At 46.6% G+C, this 21,945-nt stretch overlaps 3 protein-coding genes across 3 annotated transcripts; 1 reads left to right on the top strand and 2 right to left on the bottom strand.

Moving 5' to 3' along the window:
- Positions 1-1,106: 1,106 nt before the first annotated feature.
- On the top strand, positions 1,107-6,806 carry RMP64 (ribonuclease MRP subunit p64). The gene is made up of 9 exons (XM_074158727.1): positions 1,107-1,203; positions 1,330-1,484; positions 2,260-2,336; positions 2,450-2,581; positions 2,927-3,004; positions 3,944-4,305; positions 5,045-5,106; positions 5,525-5,775; positions 6,229-6,806. Exons 1-9 carry the CDS (start codon positions 1,113-1,115, stop codon positions 6,626-6,628), a joined length of 1,608 nt encoding a protein of 535 aa, XP_074014828.1. The 5' UTR covers positions 1,107-1,112; the 3' UTR covers positions 6,629-6,806.
- Positions 6,657-10,601, bottom strand: TAF13 (TATA-box binding protein associated factor 13). Its single transcript, XM_074158738.1, has 4 exons — positions 10,563-10,601; positions 10,333-10,411; positions 9,242-9,339; positions 6,657-8,291 (listed from the first exon to the last, which is right to left on the bottom strand). The coding sequence occupies exons 1-4, from the start codon at positions 10,587-10,589 to the stop codon at positions 8,121-8,123; spliced, it is 375 nt and encodes a 124-aa protein (XP_074014839.1). The 5' UTR covers positions 10,590-10,601; the 3' UTR covers positions 6,657-8,120.
- Positions 10,602-15,995: 5,394 nt separating this feature from the next.
- On the bottom strand, positions 15,996-20,453 carry GTPBP8 (GTP binding protein 8). The gene is made up of 7 exons (XM_074158749.1): positions 20,160-20,453; positions 19,868-19,966; positions 19,259-19,389; positions 18,811-18,910; positions 18,276-18,394; positions 17,693-17,819; positions 15,996-17,092 (listed from the first exon to the last, which is right to left on the bottom strand). Exons 1-6 carry the CDS (start codon positions 20,433-20,435, stop codon positions 17,735-17,737), a joined length of 810 nt encoding a protein of 269 aa, XP_074014850.1. The 5' UTR covers positions 20,436-20,453; the 3' UTR covers positions 15,996-17,092; positions 17,693-17,734.
- Positions 20,454-21,945: the final 1,492 nt, after the last annotated feature.

Below are 21,945 nucleotides of genomic sequence, written 5' to 3' on the forward strand. Positions count from 1 at the left end.
CTGTATTTGTATGAGAGTCCTTGAAAGAAAACAGAAACTTTACAACAAAAGGGAATCTAAAGAGATTATAACAGTGTTTAAAATTCATGCTCAATTTAAACTGACTGTTTCTAATGAGTATATCAATGGGAATACGAATGTTGGCAGGTAAGGAAAGAGTACATGCAACTTCAGGCACAGAGGGACGGAGGCTGGAAATAATGTCTTATACTCAGGGGAGAACTCAAGGAAGACCCCAAAAATTCAATCCATTTGATGGGAAACCATTCCAGGAGCACTAATACATTACAGTAATCCTGCCTGGCCTCCACCCTTTGGCCCTGCCACCAGACCATCCCGGCAGCTGAGGCTGGGAGCAGCACACACAGGGGCCAGGCAGGCCGGGTGGACACCCAGAGCAAGGGCAGCAAGGCCCCTCCTCATCCAAAATGCCAAGACAAATTGCCACTGGTGTGAAGTTACTCAGCCGTCGGGAGGGGACAGTCGCATGGCGGGTGACAGGGCTGTCCCCTGAAGAATGCTGTGGCTGCCCCAGAGCCTGCAGTGCATCGCAGGGGACTTCTGGCTCTGAACAGCCCAAGCTCCGGAGGCAGACGCTGAAGAACTGCAAGGTTTTAGAAGTGTTGAATAACACTCATAAATTTATATTTCTGTCCCTTCTCATTTATGACATTTTGGCAACGCAGCCTGTCAAGAGTTAGGCGTCGGGCCTTGGAGAGGCATCCAGGCTGACATGCCTTGCCATCACTGGCCCGTGGGGTGGGTGCCCACAGCCAGCAGGCCTCACACGGCCGGGGGCTCACGGCTGCCCCACGGCCTTCACACAGCCGCGGGCATCAGCCTGGCCACGCTGCTTGGCAGGGACCTGAGCGGGGCTTTCCTACTCCCGCCTGCCGGGAGCCCGGGGGCTTCTTTCTCGCGAGTCTAAGCACTAGGCGCCCCAAGGCGAGGAGCCCCCGCTCCGCCTGCCCGCTGTCGCCGGGAGCGGCCCGCCTTCCCACCCGGATGACTTGGTCCGGCCCGGCTCCCCCCCTCCCCGGCCCGCCAACATGGTCGCGCCCGCGTTCGGCCTCCCTCCTGCCCTGCGCAGCGCCGCCCCCGCAGCGGGGAAGATGGCGGCGCCGGAGGCGGCGTGGAACCGGTTGGAGGTGCCGTGGCCCGCCAGCAGCGCGACGGTGGCCCTGGCGGCCGGACACCCTGCAGGTCGCCGGAGAGGGCTAGGAGGCGTCGGTGCCCGCCGGCCACGGGCGGCAGCACTGCGGGGGCGGGGGATGGGTGTCGAGGTGGTGGCGGGCGCTGAGGTGCTGTCTGTCTGTCTGTCTCCCGCAGTGCGGTGGCTGCCGGCGCTGCGGCGGCGCTGCGACCTGGCCGTCAAGCGGCTGTCAGGGACGGGCCTGTTCTCTGAGGAACGCGTCCTGCGGGCCGTGCTCTACGTGTACCACAACAGGCTGCTCCGGCACCGGCCCTACCTGGCTCTGCAGCAGGTGAGGAGCGGCCGCGGCCGGTGGGCAGGTAGCCGGCAGCTGGTCACCGGTCCCAGAAGGGCATCTGGATGCCCGGGATATCATCGTGCAAAAAGCATTTTGGAGGATGTGCGTTTTTGTCGTCTGTAGGGCTCCACGCGTTTTAGTTCAGTGGATTTGCTGGCTCTGTGCAGCCAGTGCCGTGTGAGCTTTCCAGCCCTGGGGAAGCAAGACTTGGTCTCTTATGCTCACACTGAGACTTGAAGTAGCTCCTTTAAATATATCAGCACTACAGGGATTTGGTTTTCAGTTAATTGTAATAATGGGAGGGAGTAGAATAATCCTAGGCTACTCTATTAGGCACTTTCTGTTTTAAGATGAAAAGTGAACTCCTTGCCAGTTTTCCAGTACTTTACTGGATTGTCGCTATCTTCAAATAACCGTTTTGAAACGGAACAGGAATCGTTCTCACTCTCTTGATTTGTTTATGTTTTGTTCTTGAAAGCCAATACCACAAGCCATTGTATACTGTAGGAGAAACCACACAGCACCGATTAATAATGGCCTACTCCAGCTCTTCACCTAATTCTATGTTCACAGTAGTTTGATAAAGGGATCTTTTCCATCACAGTGCAGATATAGGAACATACAAGAACATTCTTGTCACACAAACCTGCCATTTGTGCTGTTAAACTGATAAGGGGAAGGTGTCACTTAATATAGTGATAGTTCTTAGACCAAGGAACTCCCATCTCTCAAAATACAAGTCAAAGTGAACTTTCTTTTTTTTTCCTAGGTAGAACAATGCTTGAAGCGTCTATGGAAAATGAACTTGGTGGGCTGCATTGAAACTCTGGCAGGACTGATTCCCAAGTAAGTATCATGATCCCATATGTTATACAGGATGTATCTATTAACTCAGTCTGCAGAGCTAAAGGCAGGGAATGCTAGATAATAACCATCTCCTCATCCTTGTACCAACACAGGAAAAATGCACCCCAAGCCCATGCAGAGTGCTTAGTTCCCAGCCAGCCTATGCTGGAAACAGTGGCTCTGAAGGTGTTGGGAGGTTGCAAGCTTGTACTGCGTCTGCTGGACTGTTGCTGTAAAGCTTTTCTGTATCCTTTTGTCACCATGAAGACATTCTTACAGTTCACCAGCAGCACCTCATGAGACCAAAACTAGGTCTGCTGTAGGCTCTGTATTGCTGATGGACTCAACTGTGCAATTCGTGTGTGCAACTTGGAGTTTCTTTGATAGCCAAACATCTTATTTTAAAGTTATTATGTAGGAACCTCAGGCTGTTGGCCAGCTGCTGTTCTGGCCTTGAGCAATGCAAAGTTTGTATGCTCATCTCCCAAAATTATCCAGAATATTCCCTTGCGAATTGCCTCTAGTTGGTGTGTTCAACAAGTCTCATTACTTGGTGTTTATTTTTTATCCTTAACTGGTCTAATTTTCAGCTTGTCCGTTCAACATCTCTGCTTGGAAGAATTCATACTTTTGAACACTGTGGCTTCGGGGATGTTGAGCCGGCTATGGTTTGTGTATTCCAAAGTCTGTCTTGTTTGTTGTCAGTTTGACATGCCTGTCAGGGAGAAGGGTTTGTAATTAGGCCTTGTTGCTGAGTGAGCTTTATTCAGTTGGGAGGAGGAGGAGGGGGAGGGTCACTCCATCCTTTTGGACTTGATTCTAGAACCTGAAGAGTTGTGGAAGTGAAGAGAGACTTCTCACATGCTATTTTGGAAGGCTTTGTTCTTGCCTTTGTTCTTGCCTCATAGCAAACTTTATGTAGCCCTAATAAAATCACAGTGTTAATGCCAGCCTGCCACAAACATCTGGTACTTTTTGCAGCGAGCAGTAAGTCCTGCTTCATGCTGAAACGGAAAGGCTGGGATAAACTTGTTCTGTAAAACTCCTGAGTTTTCCAGGGAAGTCATTGTCGTAGTCACTCTCGGTACGGCAGAGCCACACTGAGAAAGTAACTGCTGTCTGTAGCTGAAGGGGTAACAGCATTGTGCAGTAAAATGTTCTTTGGCACAAGGAATCTGTCTCCCCAGTAAACACAGAGCAGGTGATTGTATGGCATCAGCGCTAGTACCGTTGTCCTGAGTTGGTACAGGTTGCCTGTGGGGGAAGACCTCTTTGTCAAATGATTTGGATGTGACTTGGGAGCCTGCTGAGTCCCAGGTGTGGCACTCCACAAAGCTCTAGGGAGGCGGAGGGGCTCCTGATCAGGGATTTACTAGTCAAGTCACTCCTGCACTCTGATCTTGAACAGTTCCTTAAAGCTCAGACTAATAGTAAGGAAAGCACGGTGATGGAGTGTAAAAAGATAAGCTTGTATTGAGGGGAAATAGGGAAAGAGCAGTTTGGAATCTCTTCTGTCAGCTCTTCCACTTGAGCTGAAGGTAGTTATTCAGTGAGCACAAGGTGTTGCTAGAGGAGACTCTACATACCTGTCTGTCTTCTCTCTTCAGGATTCAGTACAGATGTGTATTGCAGAGCCTCATTTCCTTGTATGACATATTGTCCACATCACTTCATCTGGTATCTGAGACCCAACAGATGCCTTATATCAAGGGGTTTACCTTCCCTTCTGATATCAGTAACTTCCTTGGAGTGAATGTTTCTTCTGAGGTGAAAAAGCAAAAGACTAGAATGCTTACAACAAAAAAAACTACCAGCTGGCTGAAGAAGCTCTTCCCAACAATGCCAGAGGCAGTGTCACTGGTGGAGAAAAAGAGACATTTTGCAACCTGCAGGAGTGCTGTGAAAAACTGTAGCATCCCATGCCCCGCAGACATTGGAGAACCAGTTCTGGTGACCAGAGCCAGCAGAGGTAAAGCCTTGTGCCACAGTGCTACCGGTTTCTGACATCTCAGAGACTGACTGCGGCTTCTGTCCAACAGAGCCAAGCACTTCCACTACCCACAGAGTGTGGTGCTAGTACAAACTCCCCTCTCCTGGCCTTGGAAGAGGAGGTGAACGCTGCACGTACCCTTGCCTTTATAAAGCTGTGGATAATTTCAGTATTGTGAGACTTTTTGTTCTGTTTTTTTTTTTTAAACATGATACAGCCTGAAGAGGAGCAGGTAAGGAATGCAGTATACAGGTCCTGTAAATAGTCATTTGTAATTTCCTGCCTCTGTATAGATGGGGCCCAAGGATGGTGAGGGAAGCAAAGAGCACAGTCTGTACAATAGTAGATAAGGTTCTAAATACAGGATGCAAGTATCCTGTGCTTGCTGGTTCTGGGCCGTGCCCATCTTCCCCTGCAGACAGGGCTATGATCAGTGACTGCAGGCATTCAGGTGTTTATGTGAAGCTTTTATCCATGAAGTTCTCCTTTGCAGCCCTCTGTAAATCTCTGCATCCTCTTCATCCCTTGTCAGCTGCCATGGGAGATGAGTGTAGCCCCATTGAGTTTGCCTGGAAATGCTGAGTACAGGTGTGAGATGAGATGCCTGCTGAGATGGCGGAGATCTAAGAGCTCAGCAGGGCAAAGCATCGTGGTGTCTCCATACAAAGACTGAAAACTGTCTTTATTTCATAATAGGAACTCTCATCTCTCTTTGCAGGAAAGCACTCGGGGTTTGATGTGAAGAGCTTGCTTAGACCATCCAGGCCTCTAACACAACAGGTTTGTATGGCACTGTTTTATGCATTATTTTTTTTTTTAACTTTAAAGACCCTAACACTCAAAACATGATATCCCCAATGGAAAATGTCCCTTTTCCCTGCCTTATTTTTGCTTGTCTAACAACCCAAGCTAGCGTGGAAGCTTTGCAGTGAAAATCACAACTAATTTCTGCTTATGAATTTGAGCCTTTGTTGGTATGTCAAGTGAAATAACCAGAGAGCAAGTCAGTAGTAGACAGGAATACAAATTCTAATTATCTGCTGCCTCTTTGTATTCTACAAAACAAGACTGCTCTTCCACTTTCTCCTTAGGAAATAAGGACTCTTTCTCACAAAAACCTCAGTGCTCTGCTCCTCTCCATCAGAGAGGATCAAGCGTGTCACGTTTTTAAAAGACTATTTCTGTTACTCTGTTTCAGGGTATAACCATTGCATCAACGCCTTTTAAAGCAAAATCAGCATCACTTTCTTCTTGCATAGCAAAATCACAGCATACTGGAGCTCTTGTAAAGATGGTCCAAACAGCTACGTCATTTGGGGAACTGTCAGAGGCACTCAGAAAAGCTATTCTGTGGTGCAAAGGCAACAGATTTAAATCAGCAGCTTATTTTCTGCGTAACAAATTGTTGAAAAGCAACCGGCTGCACCATGTGGAGGCTCAAGGATGCAGGTAATTTGGCATGGGTATGGGGTTTCTGGATCTGACACTTTACATTTTAATATTAAGTATTTTGCTAGCGTGGAGAAACCCAGTGGTCCAACCCACACTTAAATTCAAACGGGATCACTAGTTCAGGTCACTGGTAGATCTGACATGAACATTGTGTTTAGCTTCAGTCATTTGTGAGAGTTTTAAAAAGCTAACAAATGCACAAACACCTTAGAAGGATGATGAAAACGCACCTTAAATCATGTGCATGTTTAATGCTAACGATTATATGATGCAAGGGATGTTGTCTTTCTTCAGAATGCCCTGGCTACTGTGGTACAAGGTGTTGGAGTATTTCCTTGGTATGACAAGGAAAACGGTAGAGAAAGTTAATAACCAAATCTCTTCAAACACCAAATGAAATAATACTTTAGCAGCTGATAACTTTGTTTTGTGCACCTTCCTCCCCTTAAGCTTGAAGAAAAAACTGTGCTGTGTCAAAACATCTGTCCGTAAATACCTCCTATACGGGTCACAAAATGTGCGCTGGCCAAAGCAGTACCTCGGGGCACGGTTCTGTCGAAGAAGGATCAAATCATCCACACGCTTGAAGAGAACTCTGAAGACTGTTCAGCAAAATCCTTCTGAGCTTTTTGGCATCTGTGAGAACAGTGCATCGCTTGTCCTCTCAGCTTACCAGGATGGGCCTCAGAGTCAGGAAGGACATTCTAGTGCTGATACAGCCTCTGTCAAACTAAGCACAGCCGGGATCCCTAAGCAGCTGCTGCTGCCAGAAGGAAGCCCTGGCCCTGTGTGGAAAGAAGCTACTGAGAACATGGATATTGATTCTATTTTTGCAGCAATGGGTGTCTGACCCTGGACTTGCAAGGAGGAAAGAGGTTAAGTCATTCCAGTTTATTTTTTCTTAAGTAAAACCCTCAAAATCCTAATGGTGTCTTGGTAATTCACAGCCTGAATTCTGCTACGAAAGTAGCAATTCTTTTATTATATTTTTGTAAACCAGCTTTTTTTTTTTAATAGAAAATTGTTCCAAACAGCTGAATAGTCTACATCCTTTCACCTAACCTTGTCCAGGAGCTACCCTTTGAGCTCCTTTGAGCTACCCTTACTCAGTGTCCCTTCTCTGTTGCTGGACCACGTGTTAAGTGTTGCTGTCAAATCCACAGTGCAAATAGTTCCCATCCACGGCATAAGGCTGCAGCTGTTCACTTTACTGCTGCTTAGGACAAAAGACTTGTTGCTGGTTTTCCAAGGAAGTAGTCTTATATCCTTCCTTCTGTGCTGCTTGTGTAGGGGACAGCAGTGACTTGCAGTATTATTGCTGTTCAGCAGTTGTTACCCTTGTCCTGCAGTAGGGAGTTAACTGGACCTATTGCCTCTGAGCTGCTCCAGAAACAGGGGAAAGCACAGTTGTGGCCTGCAAACAATAACTCCTGACTGGTGGACAAGTTTCTCACTGTCTTGAAATCTTGAAATGTAAGTGCAATTTCTGCTTGCTTTGCAATCTAAGGCACAGCCACTCCAACACGTGTTAATGAAATAATGTTAGAACAAGCAGTGTAGTTAGTGCTTTCTGCTAGGCTCTTGCTTGTAACTAAGTCCCAGGATCAGGATCACCAGGAAATACTATGAAAAAACTCTCAGAATGAAGATCGGGAATCTGCTTTATTGTAGAGCACCTGCCTAACAAGGGTAAGGAAAGGCTGTAGGTGCAAGTAAATCTGGAATAGGTTATCTTCTAATCTCCTTGGCTTAATATTGGTAGAAAACAAGAGCTTTACCCAGTGGGACAGAAAAACAATTAAGTGTTAAAAAAAAAACAACTGTATTATGCACCTTGTGTAAATTGGTCAATGTAAGTTTACTTATGAGGAACTAGCACAAACTTAACATGTTTTATTCAAAGAGCATACACAGAGCAAAGAGCAGAACTTCTCCAGTAGTTTGGCCTTGAAGACTTTCCCTGGTTAACTATGATCTAAACCTTTCCTAGGTTTTCTGTCATGGGAATACCTAGTAATAACTGAAAAAGTTGTAGAGAATCACCCATCATTAGCCCTCTAGGTATCAGATTCAACATAGTCCTACTTCAAACAGCCTTCCTGCCATTACAAGAATCTTTAGAGCTCTTATTTCATAAAACGGTATAAAAATACGTAAGTATACCACATAGAATCAGGTAACATTCAGCTGCTTGAGAACTTTTCAGAAAGGGCTGGGAGTGAGGTTCGACATACCAGCAGTGACCTCCATCCTGAATAACCCCTCCAGGCAACACACATGATGTTCCTTCCTTTCGGGCAGCAGGTGCCCAAGTAATGCCCGAGTGCAGCCTGCATGCAGAATCAAGATCCATAGTTTGCTTCATCAAAGGCCTTTCGGGCTCGTTTCAGTTCTTCATTCATAGTTAGGAGGTCTTTAACTCTGGCAAACTTCCGGGGGTCCTTGCGGATTAGAAAGACAATGTCCTCAACCTGTACGCGACCCTGCCGCCCAATTGACATGGCCTTGTGTGTCTGTGAGAGGAAAAGAGGAAAGTTAGCAGGGTTCCTTTGCCCCTTAATATTTTTTTTTTTTTTTTAAGATCTCAATTCCGCTTTATTTCCTGTCATTGGCATTGACATTTCCTGTCATTTCCTGTTCCTATATATTTTTGATTATAAAATATAATCAAAAAGTAAGCAATTTCAGAATCTGGCCACCATCAGCCCAGTCACAATAGAACTTTTCGGTAAACCATGGACTTAGAGTTGTTGCTCTGCTGTCCCCAGCTGCCTGTCACTTACACCCAGCACATACCACTACATATAGCTAACAGTAATGACATCAGAACTAAAGCCAGATTACACGTAGGACCCCCAGCCTGCAGAGTGCTTGAAGACGAACAGCATCAGGCAGAACTTGGAGGCAATGTGAAGCACCTGTATCACAGGACAGTTTAGGGCATTTTGATGAGGCCAACCTTTCAAAAGAAGGGGGATCCCCAAACAGTAGGAATAACTTTTTTCAAAAAAACAAAGCAAACTTTTGAAGAGTATTCAAATGCTGGGAAGAGGGATGGCTTCAGGTCTCAGAAGCTTGCATTTCTTTTGTAGGGCAGAGCTACGTTCTCATCCATGTAAAGGCACTGGGATGAGTCAATAAACTCAAAGCTGAGCCTTGTCTTTTTTCAGGTGCGCGTATAGGGATGCCACAGTGAACCTCAAAGTCAGCTGTGTACTTCCCCACCACCAGTACTAATCTAACTGCTATTTAAGGACTTCAGATACCGTTCTCAATCCACACGGAGCAAGATGCATGAATTTTACCTTAATATGGGAAGAGCAAAGTCTAAATTCAGCTTTTTCCTACTAGCATCAGAGTTTTTGGCCTGGGATAATGCAGTATTTGAGTCAGAGGTATTAACCTTCAGAAGATTAAAGACTTACTGAAGGTGTTTTGACCAGGCTGTCTAGAGCTGACTTACCATTTCTGTGATAAACTCTATTACCAGGTCCTCAAGAATGTCCACTGATTCTGTGTAAGGGTTCTGGTCATCCCCAAATCCATACATCATGCATCTTACTGCAGAAAGAAACACTCAGCGTGAGGCTTCTTTCATCCATTCAGCACTGTCAGCAGCAGCACGCGTCTTGTTGGAACTCACCAGCTCACACACCCCCGCACCAGGTCGGCACCTTCTCTCTTGGGCAGGACAGTTCTTAAGCAAACGCATGGGAAATAAGGAGGCAGACAGAAGCTAACAAAAGCCCAGTGCTGTACCTACAGAAAAGTGCATCTGATGGCAGACTCTTTAAATATGCATTTAGCCTACCAAATACTGAACACTGACTGACAGCGTGACTGACTATTAGGTTGAGATGATGCAGGGTTACAAAGATGATTAGGGGCCTGGAGCATCTCTCTGATGAAGAGAGGCTGAGGGACTTGGGTCTTTTTAGTCTGGAGAAGAGAAGACTGAGGGGGGATCTGATCAACATCAATACTTAAAGGTTGGGTGTCAAGAGGATGGGGCCAATCTTTTTTCAGTGGTGCTCAGTGACAGGATAAGAGGTAATGAGAAGAAGGGTAAGAGGAACATGAGAAGTTCCATCTAAACATGAGGAGGAACTTCTTTGCTTTGAGGGTGGCAGAGCACTGGAACAATTGCCCAGAGAGGTGGTGGAGTCTCTGTCTCTGGAGATGTTCAAAACCCACCTGGACGTGTTCCTGTGCAACCTGCTCTAGGTGGACCTGCTTTGGCAGGGGGGTTGGACTAGATGATCTCCAGAGGTCCCTTCCAACCCCATACCATTCTGTGATAAGCAGTATTTTTGGGGGGTCTACAAGACAGCTTTCTGCGCTTCCAGCTAGGGCACAGAACGGAAGCGGTGGTTTTGCTACGGAAAACCGACTTTTGGAACCCCACAGCTGCCTCCTCAAGAGTTCCAGCTGCGTTTGGGGGAAGGCCATCGTCCCTCAGAGCCGCAGGGAGCACCCCCAGCCCTGGGGACTCCCCACCGCCGGTGACCCCGCAGCGCCGGGCAGGGGGTCCTGTCCTGCCCCGCCTCGACTCACGTTCTTTGGAGAAGAGCCTTTTCCTCTTGCCCTGCCCGCCGTCCAGGCCCCCGCCGGCTTCCTCCGCGTCTTCTTCAAACTACAGGGGCACAGCAGAGGAGAGGCCGCCGTCAGCGCCCGGCGAACCCTTTCCCCTACCCCCCGGCTCAGGGCGGGACCTGAGCCACCGGCCGCCCCGGTGTGCCACAGGGATTCGGGCCGGAGCATCCCCTCCAGCTCTCCCGACTCACCGGCACGTCCTCCTCCTCATCAGCCATGGCTGCCAGAGCCCGCCGGCAGGAAGAGCTTCCGCTTCCTCAGCCCCGCCCCCCTCCCGCGGGCGCCGCCATGTCCCCGTACGGCGGAGGGCGGGGGGGGGTACTGCCCGTCCCCTTCTCGTTGCCAGCTCCGCTGCCCAGTAGGAAGGCGGGTGCAGGTGCCGCTTGCAAGGCCACCGTCCTTTGCAGCCGCTTTGATGTCAGTAGGTTTTTAATATAGTGTGTCTCCTCCGGGGGAAAAAATTGTGAAGTCTCATCCTCGTTCACAGGTGCAGACTTTGGTGGTTGTTTCAGGTCTCTGCCTACACTAATTATCTCGCTGCGTAACCGCTTCCCAGTGCAGACAAACCCTTGCTCTCCTTGCCTGAGAAATGGTTTGATGCACGGGAAGAACCGCGGGGATAGGGGCAGGATCATAGAATCACAGAATGGTTAGAGTTAGAAGGGACTTTAAGGATCGTTTAGTTCCATGGGCAGGGACACCTCCCACTAGACCAGGTTGCTCAAAGCCCCATCCAGCCTGGCCTCGGGGAAGCTGACCCAGCCCCACAGCTTGGGGTTGGGTTGTACAGGCACTTGCCTTGGCCCAGAAGGGGGCAGTTTGGGGATTGCAAGGAGAAGCCGGCGTACGGGTTGTTCACCTGGAATCAATCACTGTCACTGGTGACTGTATAACTAACGGTAAAGCACAGAGCTTTGACTTGAAGCCGAGTGCCTGTGCACGTGTCATATGTTGAGTATAAATCTGCGTATTCTGCAGATATAAAAAACAGCGGATGTGCTGTATCAAATCCCGAAAGTGGTTTCAATTTCTGACTTTAATTTTAGGAAAAATAGTACTAGGGTGTCACGCAGAAGTCAGTGGGCTTCATGACAGGGTTTTACGGAAAAAGGATTTCAAATGAACTCTGGAATTTCCCTTTCAGATCATCCCTGACTTTGGGAAGAAAACAAAAACTTTTGCTGATGCCTGGGTCTGGTCAGGAGAAACTGAAGATGAACATTAACAATATAAGGTAAGATACTGGTGCAGTTACAGCACAGAGTTCCTCGCCCTGTCAGGAAAAGGATTCGTGGAAGTAAATGTCCGTGTAATCCGTATGAATTCTAAATACTTAGGACTTCATTATCTCTTAGACCATTTTAAAAAAAAAAAAAGGTGAAAGTATGAAAGTAAACTTGTGAGTTTTTTCTTCCTTTCCTCACAGCATTGGTAGATAGTTTTGCAACATGCTAAAGTTTTCAGTACAGGCTAAGAATGGGTAGAAAGGGAGAAGAGGATGGCTTGTTTCATTGCTTGCACGTGGAACCAATTTTGGCCTGGCTGAGACAAAGGACCAGGCTTTATTCTTGTCTCTGTTTTAGCACCATTTTGGCTAAGTTCTTCCTTCCTGCTTTATATGCATCCATATAAACAGGCATCCATGCTTGGTGGTTGTTTTGAATTTGAGCACTCTGAATTAAGAGCATTTGCTTTCTAACATGGTAAAATATTTCAGATCAACAAACTTGAGATTTTGCTGTTAATAATAAATAACATACAGGAAGGGGAATGGACTTAAGTCTTTTTTTTCAGTGAAGTAACTGAAGGCTCTGAGAGCTGGAGTATGCGAAGGGCAAAGAGCTGGTGAGTGAAACCCTTAGCAGTTGTAAGGAGATGGAATCAGATGCCCTTGCTGTTCTTGACAGTGAGGGTGGAAATCCAAAATAAAATACATTTTTCATGAGCTCTGGAATTAAGGAAACAGGAATGGATGTGTATTCTTTTCAGTTAAGTTTCACCTTTTGCCAGCTCTCAGTACTCCATGGTGAAGCACAATTGATTGACTATGACCAAACAACTTGGAAACTGAAGGTAATCCCCACAAACATAGCAGTTTCCCATGGCTACAGCTTTGAAAGTGAATTTAATTCAGAGGATGGAGTTTACTCTTTCCATCAAAAGCCGGACTTAAATCAATGCGAGTGTGTTGTGGTAACTGCTGTGTATGCTGCTCGCTTCCCGCTGCGACTGAGCCTTCAGTGCAGGAGTCTGCGCTGGGATCTGGAAGTCCTCGCACTGGCAGTCCCATGCTGTCAGGGGGCCAAGCACGGCTCACAGTGACTTCCCCTAAGCCAAAGAACAAGTACAATGTGACTCACAAATCCTCTTTTTCTTTCTGTGTAATAACATTTGAGTTCTGTCAACATCTAAATAAACAATTTTTTTTTTTCTTGCTGTTAGCCTAAAAAATGTCAGAGGAGGGGCACACAAAGGAAATGGACACAGATAATTGCTTAAGTAATGCACTTTTCAGCTAGGTTATAATAGAAGAGCCCATGCCCCACGCCATTTAACTTGTATTTTTGCTTAAGTTCCCACCTGCAGCTGCAAGGAGATCTGCATTCCTTTGTAATTTAACATCTAAAGCTTGGACAAGATTTTTCCTCATCACCTTGGACACCTGTTAGTGGTTCCTAATGTCTTAAAGACACTGTAATATTGAAATACTGTATAAATACTTTATACTGTAAAATATATAAATACTTTATACTGTAAAAACATTTTTCTTGTTATTTTTATTGCATTATTTTTAAGTTGCTTATTGTACTCAATATTTTTGGTGAATTTCTTAGAAGTACTTCTTTAGAGTACTAGTTTTAGAACAAATGTCTCTTAAGTATGCCTTGGGAGTCACGCTGGGGAGCCACTAAGGAGGGAATAAAAGAAATATTTTTCTGTTAGAATGGTCTTTAAAAATTGTCCAAAACTATTCCTTTATCCCAAATGTTGTAAATACTTTGGCCACTTGAACCCTGGTTGCTATGGGCCAAAGCTGCCAGCGGTGCCTTCTGACAGTGTGCAAACTGTGCCTGGCTTGCTTACAGATCTACCTGCCAACTCTTTCCCAAGGTTTGTTCTAGAATTTCTGAAACGTCTCTTGTAACTGGGGGCTGAGTACCAAGTTTCCCACACCTTCTGAGATTTTTTTGGAAGAAAAAGAAATCTCGTAAGTATCAGCACAATGTTTTTGAGCACAAAGGCAGCTGTGGTTCTGAAGTCCTACTGAATCTACATGGGCCTTGGTCTAAGTGCATTTGTTTCTCCCTGTTAAGTAATACTTCTGGAATTGTACAATAACTTGCATCCTTCATAAATTGCTGTGAGTGGTTAAGCTAGTTTTGCTGATGCTTGAGAAATACACGTTTCTTGTGCCCTTTGCCTTAAGAAAACTTTGTCGTGAAGAAATTTTGCCTTATAAAGAAAAATCCGTTATGTCTCCGGTAGGAGGCTGACTCTTCTAGTGCAATAAATGCCTTGCTAAGTTAAATTTGAACAAAGGTTTTTCTCTAGGAAGCTGAAGAGGAAGAAGGAAAAAGTGGAGCTGAAGTGCAGACACTGGAGAAACAAAAACGTACTGGAGAGTAGAGCCAGAGAGGGTCTTGATGAAGCACTGAAGGATCCCAAGGAATGAATTCAAGAGAAGTGAGTGCAGTGCATTGCAGCGTCTGGGTCTAAACAGCCTTCCCTGAGGGAGCTCGGGGCTGGTACTGTCCCAAGACACCATATTCTGCATTTGCAGCAGGGGTGAGGGCAACAGTCCAACAGCACTGTATTCGTCACACAGGAACCAGTGGAGAATAACTTCCTGGGGAGCAGCATAAGAAAGAAGAGCACTAACATTTATTCCTCTACTACCTATTGGCATGTTTTCCATCATTCTCAAAGAAAATATTCAAAGAAAATACTGGTTTAAGTAGCTATGTCTGTGCAAATGGTAGATTTTATTGTCTTGGATAAACTTTATAAACGTGCCACAAGGTGCACAAATATCACTGTAGATTATTAGAATACAAAAATGTGAACTACCTTCCCTGAAAAAATCTGCTGTATATGTAAGTAAATAGTTGAGAGCTGCTCAATAATTACCTTACTGAGCAAAACAGTTTTCTGTTCTTATTTAAGAGATGCTTATTAAGTAGACTAGTTATAGCAGAAGTAGGTAGAGATCAAGTATTTAACAAGTGCTTGAAAAGTGCTAGTGGTAAAATAAATGTATGCATACAGGCATCATGCTGTGGCTAGTTCTTATGAGCAGATCAAATTGCAGTTACTGAACCCAGTATTAAAATCACTTGTGTAGGTAAGGAAGGGATGCTTACTTTACTGTTTGTTGTTGGTTTTAGGTATGAACTGGCTGTGAATGCATCAGCTGAGAATAAAAGGAAGTTATGGGACTGGCTACAGCATGTTGTGAAAACGGTGGCTTGTAGAGAGCTGTAGAGGTAAGTCATGCCTCTGTGACAGGTGCACCCACTCTGACTGAATTAACAGTACTTTGATCCAGGCATCACCGACAAGTAGGCATGAGTGAGGTCAGCCCTGTTGTACAAACTTTGAGAAATTGTGCTAGGCCATATCTTCTCAGGATCTTAAGGCAGGAGCTCACAGTACCAGCTTGAGCTGGGACCAGATGAAATTACAGCTGCTGGGGTTGCACAGTTGCATTCCAAGATCATGCTGGGTGCCTGCAGAGCGGTGTATACACTGCAAACAATTTAAGACATCAAAAGCATTTAAAACTGAAATGTTGTCTACTACTTCAGTACGCTGCCAGGCCCACCATTGATCAATGAGTGGGCAAAAAGAAAGGGAGAGTTTTTGTGGCCCTGGTGTGAGAAAGCGCAGTTCCGCACTCAGCAACACAGCACATTCCTTAAGAACTTGGCAAGAAAGTCTGCTAGTGCATCAGGCACCTGTCTACCCGAAGCATGCTCCCATGAAGGCACTTAAAGTTTTAAGTGAAGGAGAAGACTTGATGTTATTTACTACCTTACTTGTCTGTCCTGGTTTGAGGTAGAACAAAACCAATTTTCAGTAATTTTACTTTTCAGTTAAGTCTCTTCTAACTGCACTCTGAAATTAACGGTATGTTTTTCAGACAGCGTCTGCTTCTAGAAGCGATAAGGTCTGATGTTTATAGTTAGAAGAGACTGAACTGAAAGGTAAAATTACTGGAAATTGGTTTTGTTCTATCTTAATAGAACTAAATGTCATCGTTTAGTGGCCAGCCCAGCCTAAACCACAACCCAAGGGCACTGATTCTTGCATGTAACAAAGCTGTGGTGTTCCCTCCTGCAGATGGCTGAGGAAAACGCAAGTGTTACTCCAGTATTTGAAGCATTTGTTAATGAAGATCTTTTGACCAATACAGAAGAAAACCCAGATGTATCCAGAGGTTAAGCTCGTTCTTCAAGATCAGACTACCTTTCTAGTTTTTCTAGTACAGCTGTAAGAAACTGTAAGACCTAGCTCCACATGGCTTCTGCTAAGGACACCTCATGGCAACTGCGCACACCCACAAGGATCATGGGGTCCAGTTCAGTCTGCTGCTATTTCAAAGCACTTTTAATTCAAATGGGTTTACCAAACATAGTTAATGTGTTTATGTAGTCAGTAAAGGACTTCTCAGCACCGTTAGGCATTTTGTTCTGAAGAGGGACTGAAAACAGAACTGGACTTCCTTTTACATATACAGACTTATTTTCAGAGGCTCTTCAGTCAAGGCTGAAGCCTTGAAAACGACACCCTTGGCAAGACTGATGCTTTTGGAAGATCCTGGTTTTAAGATACTAAGAAAAGATTATTCCTGAAGTGTTCACTTGCACCTGTTCCATCTGTCTAGATACTACTGCACTTCCCCCTAGGATCAAGCTTCCTGTGAGCTGGTTTGCTCTGGAGCACTTTGGGATTAGCAGTAAAATATTAGAGAATTACAGGTTTCATCTCTGCTAAGATGTGGAAACTAGAGATCCACATCTTTCTGCTGCGTTCCCCACCCCACTTCCTACATGTGTGCTGAAAACAGACCTCCCCTCTTAGAAGAAATTCCATCATGAAACAAAACACAAGCAATAGCTCAGAGTGGTAAACAGAAGACCTGCCCTTTCTTAAGGTTTAAACACTTAATGTAAGTAACCTTGACAACTGCATACCCACATTTGGCAATGCCGAAACATGACGAGACCGACTGCCAGAGTTTGACAGGCACTTAATAGCTTTACTGTAAATTATTTTGTAACAACTACTGTTATTGATGGCAGTCCTTTTTTTTCCAATTCTGTGCCTTATAATGAGCCAGCTTCAGGTGCCCTTTGCTGCTATGGGACACAGTTCTGCCAGCTGTTGCAACACCCCTAACGTGTACAGGACATCAGTATTGTGGTTCAGCTGCCAGGGTAGAACAGATGCAGATAATGGACAATGTGTCTCATCTCTGGCAATTTCTTTTGAGTGCAGCGGCAGAACTTCATGCTGGATTTAAATCAGAAGGTAGATGCAGCACTGATGGATGCTAAAGTGCAGAAGGAGAGAAGTCCCCTAGTTGTCGGTCATTTCTTCCTCTCTGTTTCAAGCCAACAGTGATCAAAAGCAGATCCCATTAAAGACGTGTCCTTTCCTCCATCCACCTGGAACAGGGAGAACCCACCATATGCAAGTGGGGCGTGCTGTCACGCTGCACCTATTGAATGCATGATGCAGAGAAGTTAGTTAGAAAAATAAAATACACAGAAGTCCTAAGCACACATTCATAGAAAACATGTTGGCTATTTCTCTAGATGGCCTTAGAGCAGGCAAGTTGCACAGGTGCTAGTTTTTGGCCCCTGCTACATAAGCTAAGAGAAGTTAACCCTCTGTGTATCATTTGATTCAACTGGGCACGTACAGTTTGCTTAATGTTAGGGCTATAGTTTTTCTTTTCTAAACTAAATGCCTTTTTTAAAATGAGACTATCTCCAGTATCGTAAACATAGCAGAGCTTAGGCATGCAGTAGTAGCTTTTTGAACATTTAGCCAGAGGGAGGGGAAATGCTGATTTAAACTTAGCTTTTCTTTGAAGGTTCTCTTTGGTTTTTTCTCCTTAGCACAATCATGTAGGTTTTATAAAACAATTTTGTGCATTCATTTATAGTGCAAACCTCCTGAATTGATGAATTTATTAAACAAAAAGCTTAGCCTTACAAATACTAATTTATCAAAAAATTTATATAAGTTTACCCAAAAATAAATTCTAGTACCTCAGGTTATTTACAACAAAAATCCAAACCTCTGGTTTTGGTACCTTTTGTTCTGGATGAGCCAAGCAGACCAGAAGCCAGTCTTTTCAGCTGGCCTCTACAGTAGGCAGGTTTCCAGTAACATGGGCTACAAAACACCTTAGCAAGTGAACCCCCAAAAAGTCCAGCGAACTGTGGAAACAAAGGTGTGGATGTTCAGTGCCAGATGCTGCTGTGTCTTGGAGCAATGTAAGCAATCTCAGCCACTGGCCCTTTTAAATTACATTTCCCGCGGTGCAATACAACCTTGGTAAACTAAGCACTTCAGCTACATAATCAAACAATTACAGCTCGCTACTGTTAACGCAACTCCAAACAAAATGGCAAAGCCCCCCAACATGCAGCACAGGGACTGCTGCCCCCCTCGGGGAAAGGTCAACGGAAGAGCAGCCTGGAAAACTGGACTCTGCTCACTTGCAGAGGCGAGGGAAGAAGAAGGAAAGGGGCGTTTCCCCATCAGCAGCCCACCCTCCATCCTCGGGGCACAGGGAAGTGCCACCTCTGCAGCAGACAGACCCATTTCGGGCAGTTTGCCCTACTGCAAGCCATCACCTGAAAGGAAATGGCAGCAACGGAGAAGAGCTTTACCTGACCAGGAATAGCTGAGGAAAGCATCCCTGAGTTTTCTCCTTTACAAACTCCTGGATCTCCAGTACGTTCTTTAACAACAGTCCCCTGGAAGCTCGGTCAATTTTTGTTAACACCATCTGCATGGATACAGAAAAGGAGGATTAAAAGAGGAAAAGAAGATTATTTTGCTGCTAGCCTGGGCCATCTGTAAGAGTCCTGGACCATCTTGCAAGGCAGGCTGAAAGCTCTGGGTCATATGTAAGGGGAAAAATGGTATAATACAGTTCACCAAAACACTTTTATAGCCTGCATAAGGAGTGGACCTTTTCAAGCTCCTCAAGCCGAGCACTGAAAAAGAAATGTCCATGTAATAAATCTAGCAAAAATCCCTGAAATCCCACTTGCCCCCCTTAACACATTTTAGGCCTATTTTATTAACGATGAAAGGGAGGAATGGCTACTACTTCAGTAGGACAACTTGCATAAGCTCAGGTAGAGGGTATACACCTTTATCTGTAGCTTACAACCAACACAAGAATGAAGCATTACCTACCGCATAAGGAATCCCAAACTCTTCCAGCATCTCTACTGCAATATGATCTGTTTTCTGGAGTCCTACTACACCATCAACTAATAGAAAAGTCCTCTTCAAGCTGCCAGAAACATAACGAACATTAATCACCACCATTATTTCATGCCTGCTCTGCTACTTCCAAACTCATAAGCAAGAACAAGTAGCACGGAACCTGGGGAAAGGAAGAGCCAAGAAACGCCATGCATGGGGGCCGAGGGTCAGCACAGAGCCGCATCTCAATCCTTTCTGTTGTTTTCATCTGTCTAAGCATGAATGAGTGACACCACAGAGGTTCCCAGGGAAGTGATGTCAGAACTAATCAATACTACCACTGGAAGCAGCTACTCCTGTGTTTTTTCACCTAATTACATGACACTACATAGGTGTCTGGCTTTCACTGCTCTGTGGAGGTACAGTTAAGTCTTACTTGCTCCGTTCCTGCAGATAAACCTCCACCATCTCTACAAAGTCTTGCGGGGCACGGTAGCCGTATCCTGGCATATCCACCAGAGTAAAGCACTTCCCCACTTTGAAGAAATTCATCTTCTTGGTGTGGCCCTGGGGAGAAGATTTGGGTAAGAAGATGGAAGGGGGTGGTTTTAGAAAGTTGCTTTAAGCAGTGGACTAGGAGATGCCCTGCAAAACATCTTTGTACTGTACCCTGCCACCCCACCCCCCGCGAAGGCTGCAAAAATGCTACTGTTGCTTTAAGCTGCTGAGTCTCCTACCCTTGTAGGGATCCCATATGACTCTATCCTTAAAACAGACTAAAAATACCTCCATGGGTCTCTGTGTTTGGTTCTTCCCAAAGGGCTTTATGTCTGCTCAGCTCCTGTGACTTGTCTCTGGCGCGTGTGCCGGCCCCGGCTGAAGAGCCAAGCTGTTCCACCTTTCCCTTTGCTGGACAGAGGCCCGCACCAGCCCTGCGCTGGTGGCCACCACGGCTGACACCTTCTCCTGCCGCTTCAAATCACCCACGTTCCCTCCCGCCCTATACAGGCCGGCACCGGCTTCTGAAGTTAAAAATGTCACTTACCGGAGTTTTTGACACTCTGACCTCCACTTCTGGGGACAGTGAGAACAAGGCCCGGATTAGAGATGATTTCCCCACGTTGCTTCGGCCGATGAAGCACACCTGCAGCAGGAGAGGCAGTGACAGGATTTAGTATTTCTACAGCCGCCCCTCTCCCCTCACCCGACGCCGCCGGGCCGGGGGTGCTCCCTCCCGCTGCAGCCAGCCGCTCCCGCTCATTTGTCACCCCTGGGTGCCAACGCCTGGGGACGGCCATGACGTCCTTGTGTCGCCCCGGTCACCCCAGACGGCTGACCTCGGGCAGGGCGGGCGGCGGGACGTGGTCCATGCGAACGGCGGAGCTGACGTAATCGATGACGTGGTGGCGGCCGGACCTGAAAAGCGCCTCGGCGTGCTGCAAGGCGGCCAGGCCGGGCTGGAAGAGGCGGAACCGCTCCGTGTCGACGCCGGGAGCCAGGTAACGCGCCAGCTTCTGCAGCGGGAAGACGACGCCGGTGCGGCGGTTCCGCTCCAGCCGCAGCACCTGGGACAGGGCGGAGAGCGGCGGCGGGGACCCCCGAGGCAGCAGCATCCCGGAAGGCGGCGGGCGCGGGGCGGAGCGGGGCGGGCGGAAGCTCCTCTCTGCCCCGCCCCGCCCCACGCCCCCGGGTTTGTCTGGTCGGTTCAATAGAATCACAGAATGGTTTGGGTTGGAAGGGGCCTTAAAGATCACCTAGTTCCAACCCCCCCCCCCCGCCACGGGCAGGGACACCTCCCACCAGACCGGGTTGCTCAAAGCCCCATCCAGCCTGGCCTTAAACACTTCCAGGGATGGGGCATCCACAGCTTCCCTGGGCAACCTGTTCCAGTGTCTCACCACCCTCACAGTAAAGATTTTCTTCTTAATATCTAAATCTACTCTGCCCCAGTTTGAAGCCATTACCCCTTGCCCTATCACTACACACCCTTGTAAAAAGTCCCTCCCCATCTCTCCTGTAGGCTCCTTCAGCTACTGCAACGCCACTATCATAGAATCATAGAATGGTTAGAGTTGGAAGGGACCTTAAAGATCATTGAGTTCCAACCCCCCTGCCATGGGCAGGGACACCTCCTCTAGAGCAGGTTGCTCAAAGCCCCATCCAGCCTGGCCTTAAACACTTCCAGGGATGGGGCATCCACAACTTCCCTGGGCAACCTGTTCCAGTGCTTCACCACCCTCACAGTAAAGAATTTCCTCCTAATATCTAATCTAAATCTCCCCTCTTCCAATTTAAAACCATTACCCCTTGTCCTGTCACTACATTTCCTGACAAAGAGTCCCTCTCTGGCTCTCCTGTAGGCTCCCTTCAGATATTGGAAGGCTGCTATAATGTCTAAATAAAGACACTATAATGTCTCCCAGAAGCCTTCTCTTCTCCAGGCTGAACACCACCACCTCTCTCAGCCTGTCTTCATAGGGTAGGTGCTCCAGCCCACTGATTAAATTCATGGCCCTCCTCTGGACCCGCTCCAACAGGTCCACGTCCTTATTGTGCTGAGGACTCCATAGCTGGACGCAGTACTCCAGGTGGGGTCTCACCAGAGCGGAGTAGAGGGGTAGAATCACCTCCCTCAATCTGCTGGCCGTGCTGCTTTTGATGCAGCCCAGGATATGGCTGGCCGCCTGGGCTGTGAGCGCGCAAGAACAGTGAAAGCAGTTACCGGTGAGAGTTGGGCTAAGAGTGTAAACCTAGGGAAAACCCCCTGTATTCTACTTTAGTCCTGGAAATCAAATCCTCTTAAAATCTGCTTTGTTTCACAGCAGTTCAGGCGCACATAGCTCAGGACAGCCCACAACCACTGCCTGCTACACACATACTTAGAAGAGCGCTCCCAAATAAATCTACGAATGACCTTTATTTGGTTCCAAATCGGTTTGAAAACTACAGAGCAGCCCTCTCTCCTGTCACCCTCAGTGGTGTGAATAGCCATTTCAATAAATGTATTGAAAAAAAACAGAAGAATAACTCTTTCACGAATTACTAAAGGAACAGTGCTAATATTTTTAGGGGGTTAATGCAGTAACCTAATTTAATTGAAATGTGTGGTGAATCTAGTAACAG

Source organism: Numenius arquata, chromosome 1 (genome assembly GCF_964106895.1).
Source record: "Numenius arquata chromosome 1, bNumArq3.hap1.1, whole genome shotgun sequence".
NCBI classification, from domain to species: domain Eukaryota; kingdom Metazoa; phylum Chordata; class Aves; order Charadriiformes; family Scolopacidae; genus Numenius; species Numenius arquata.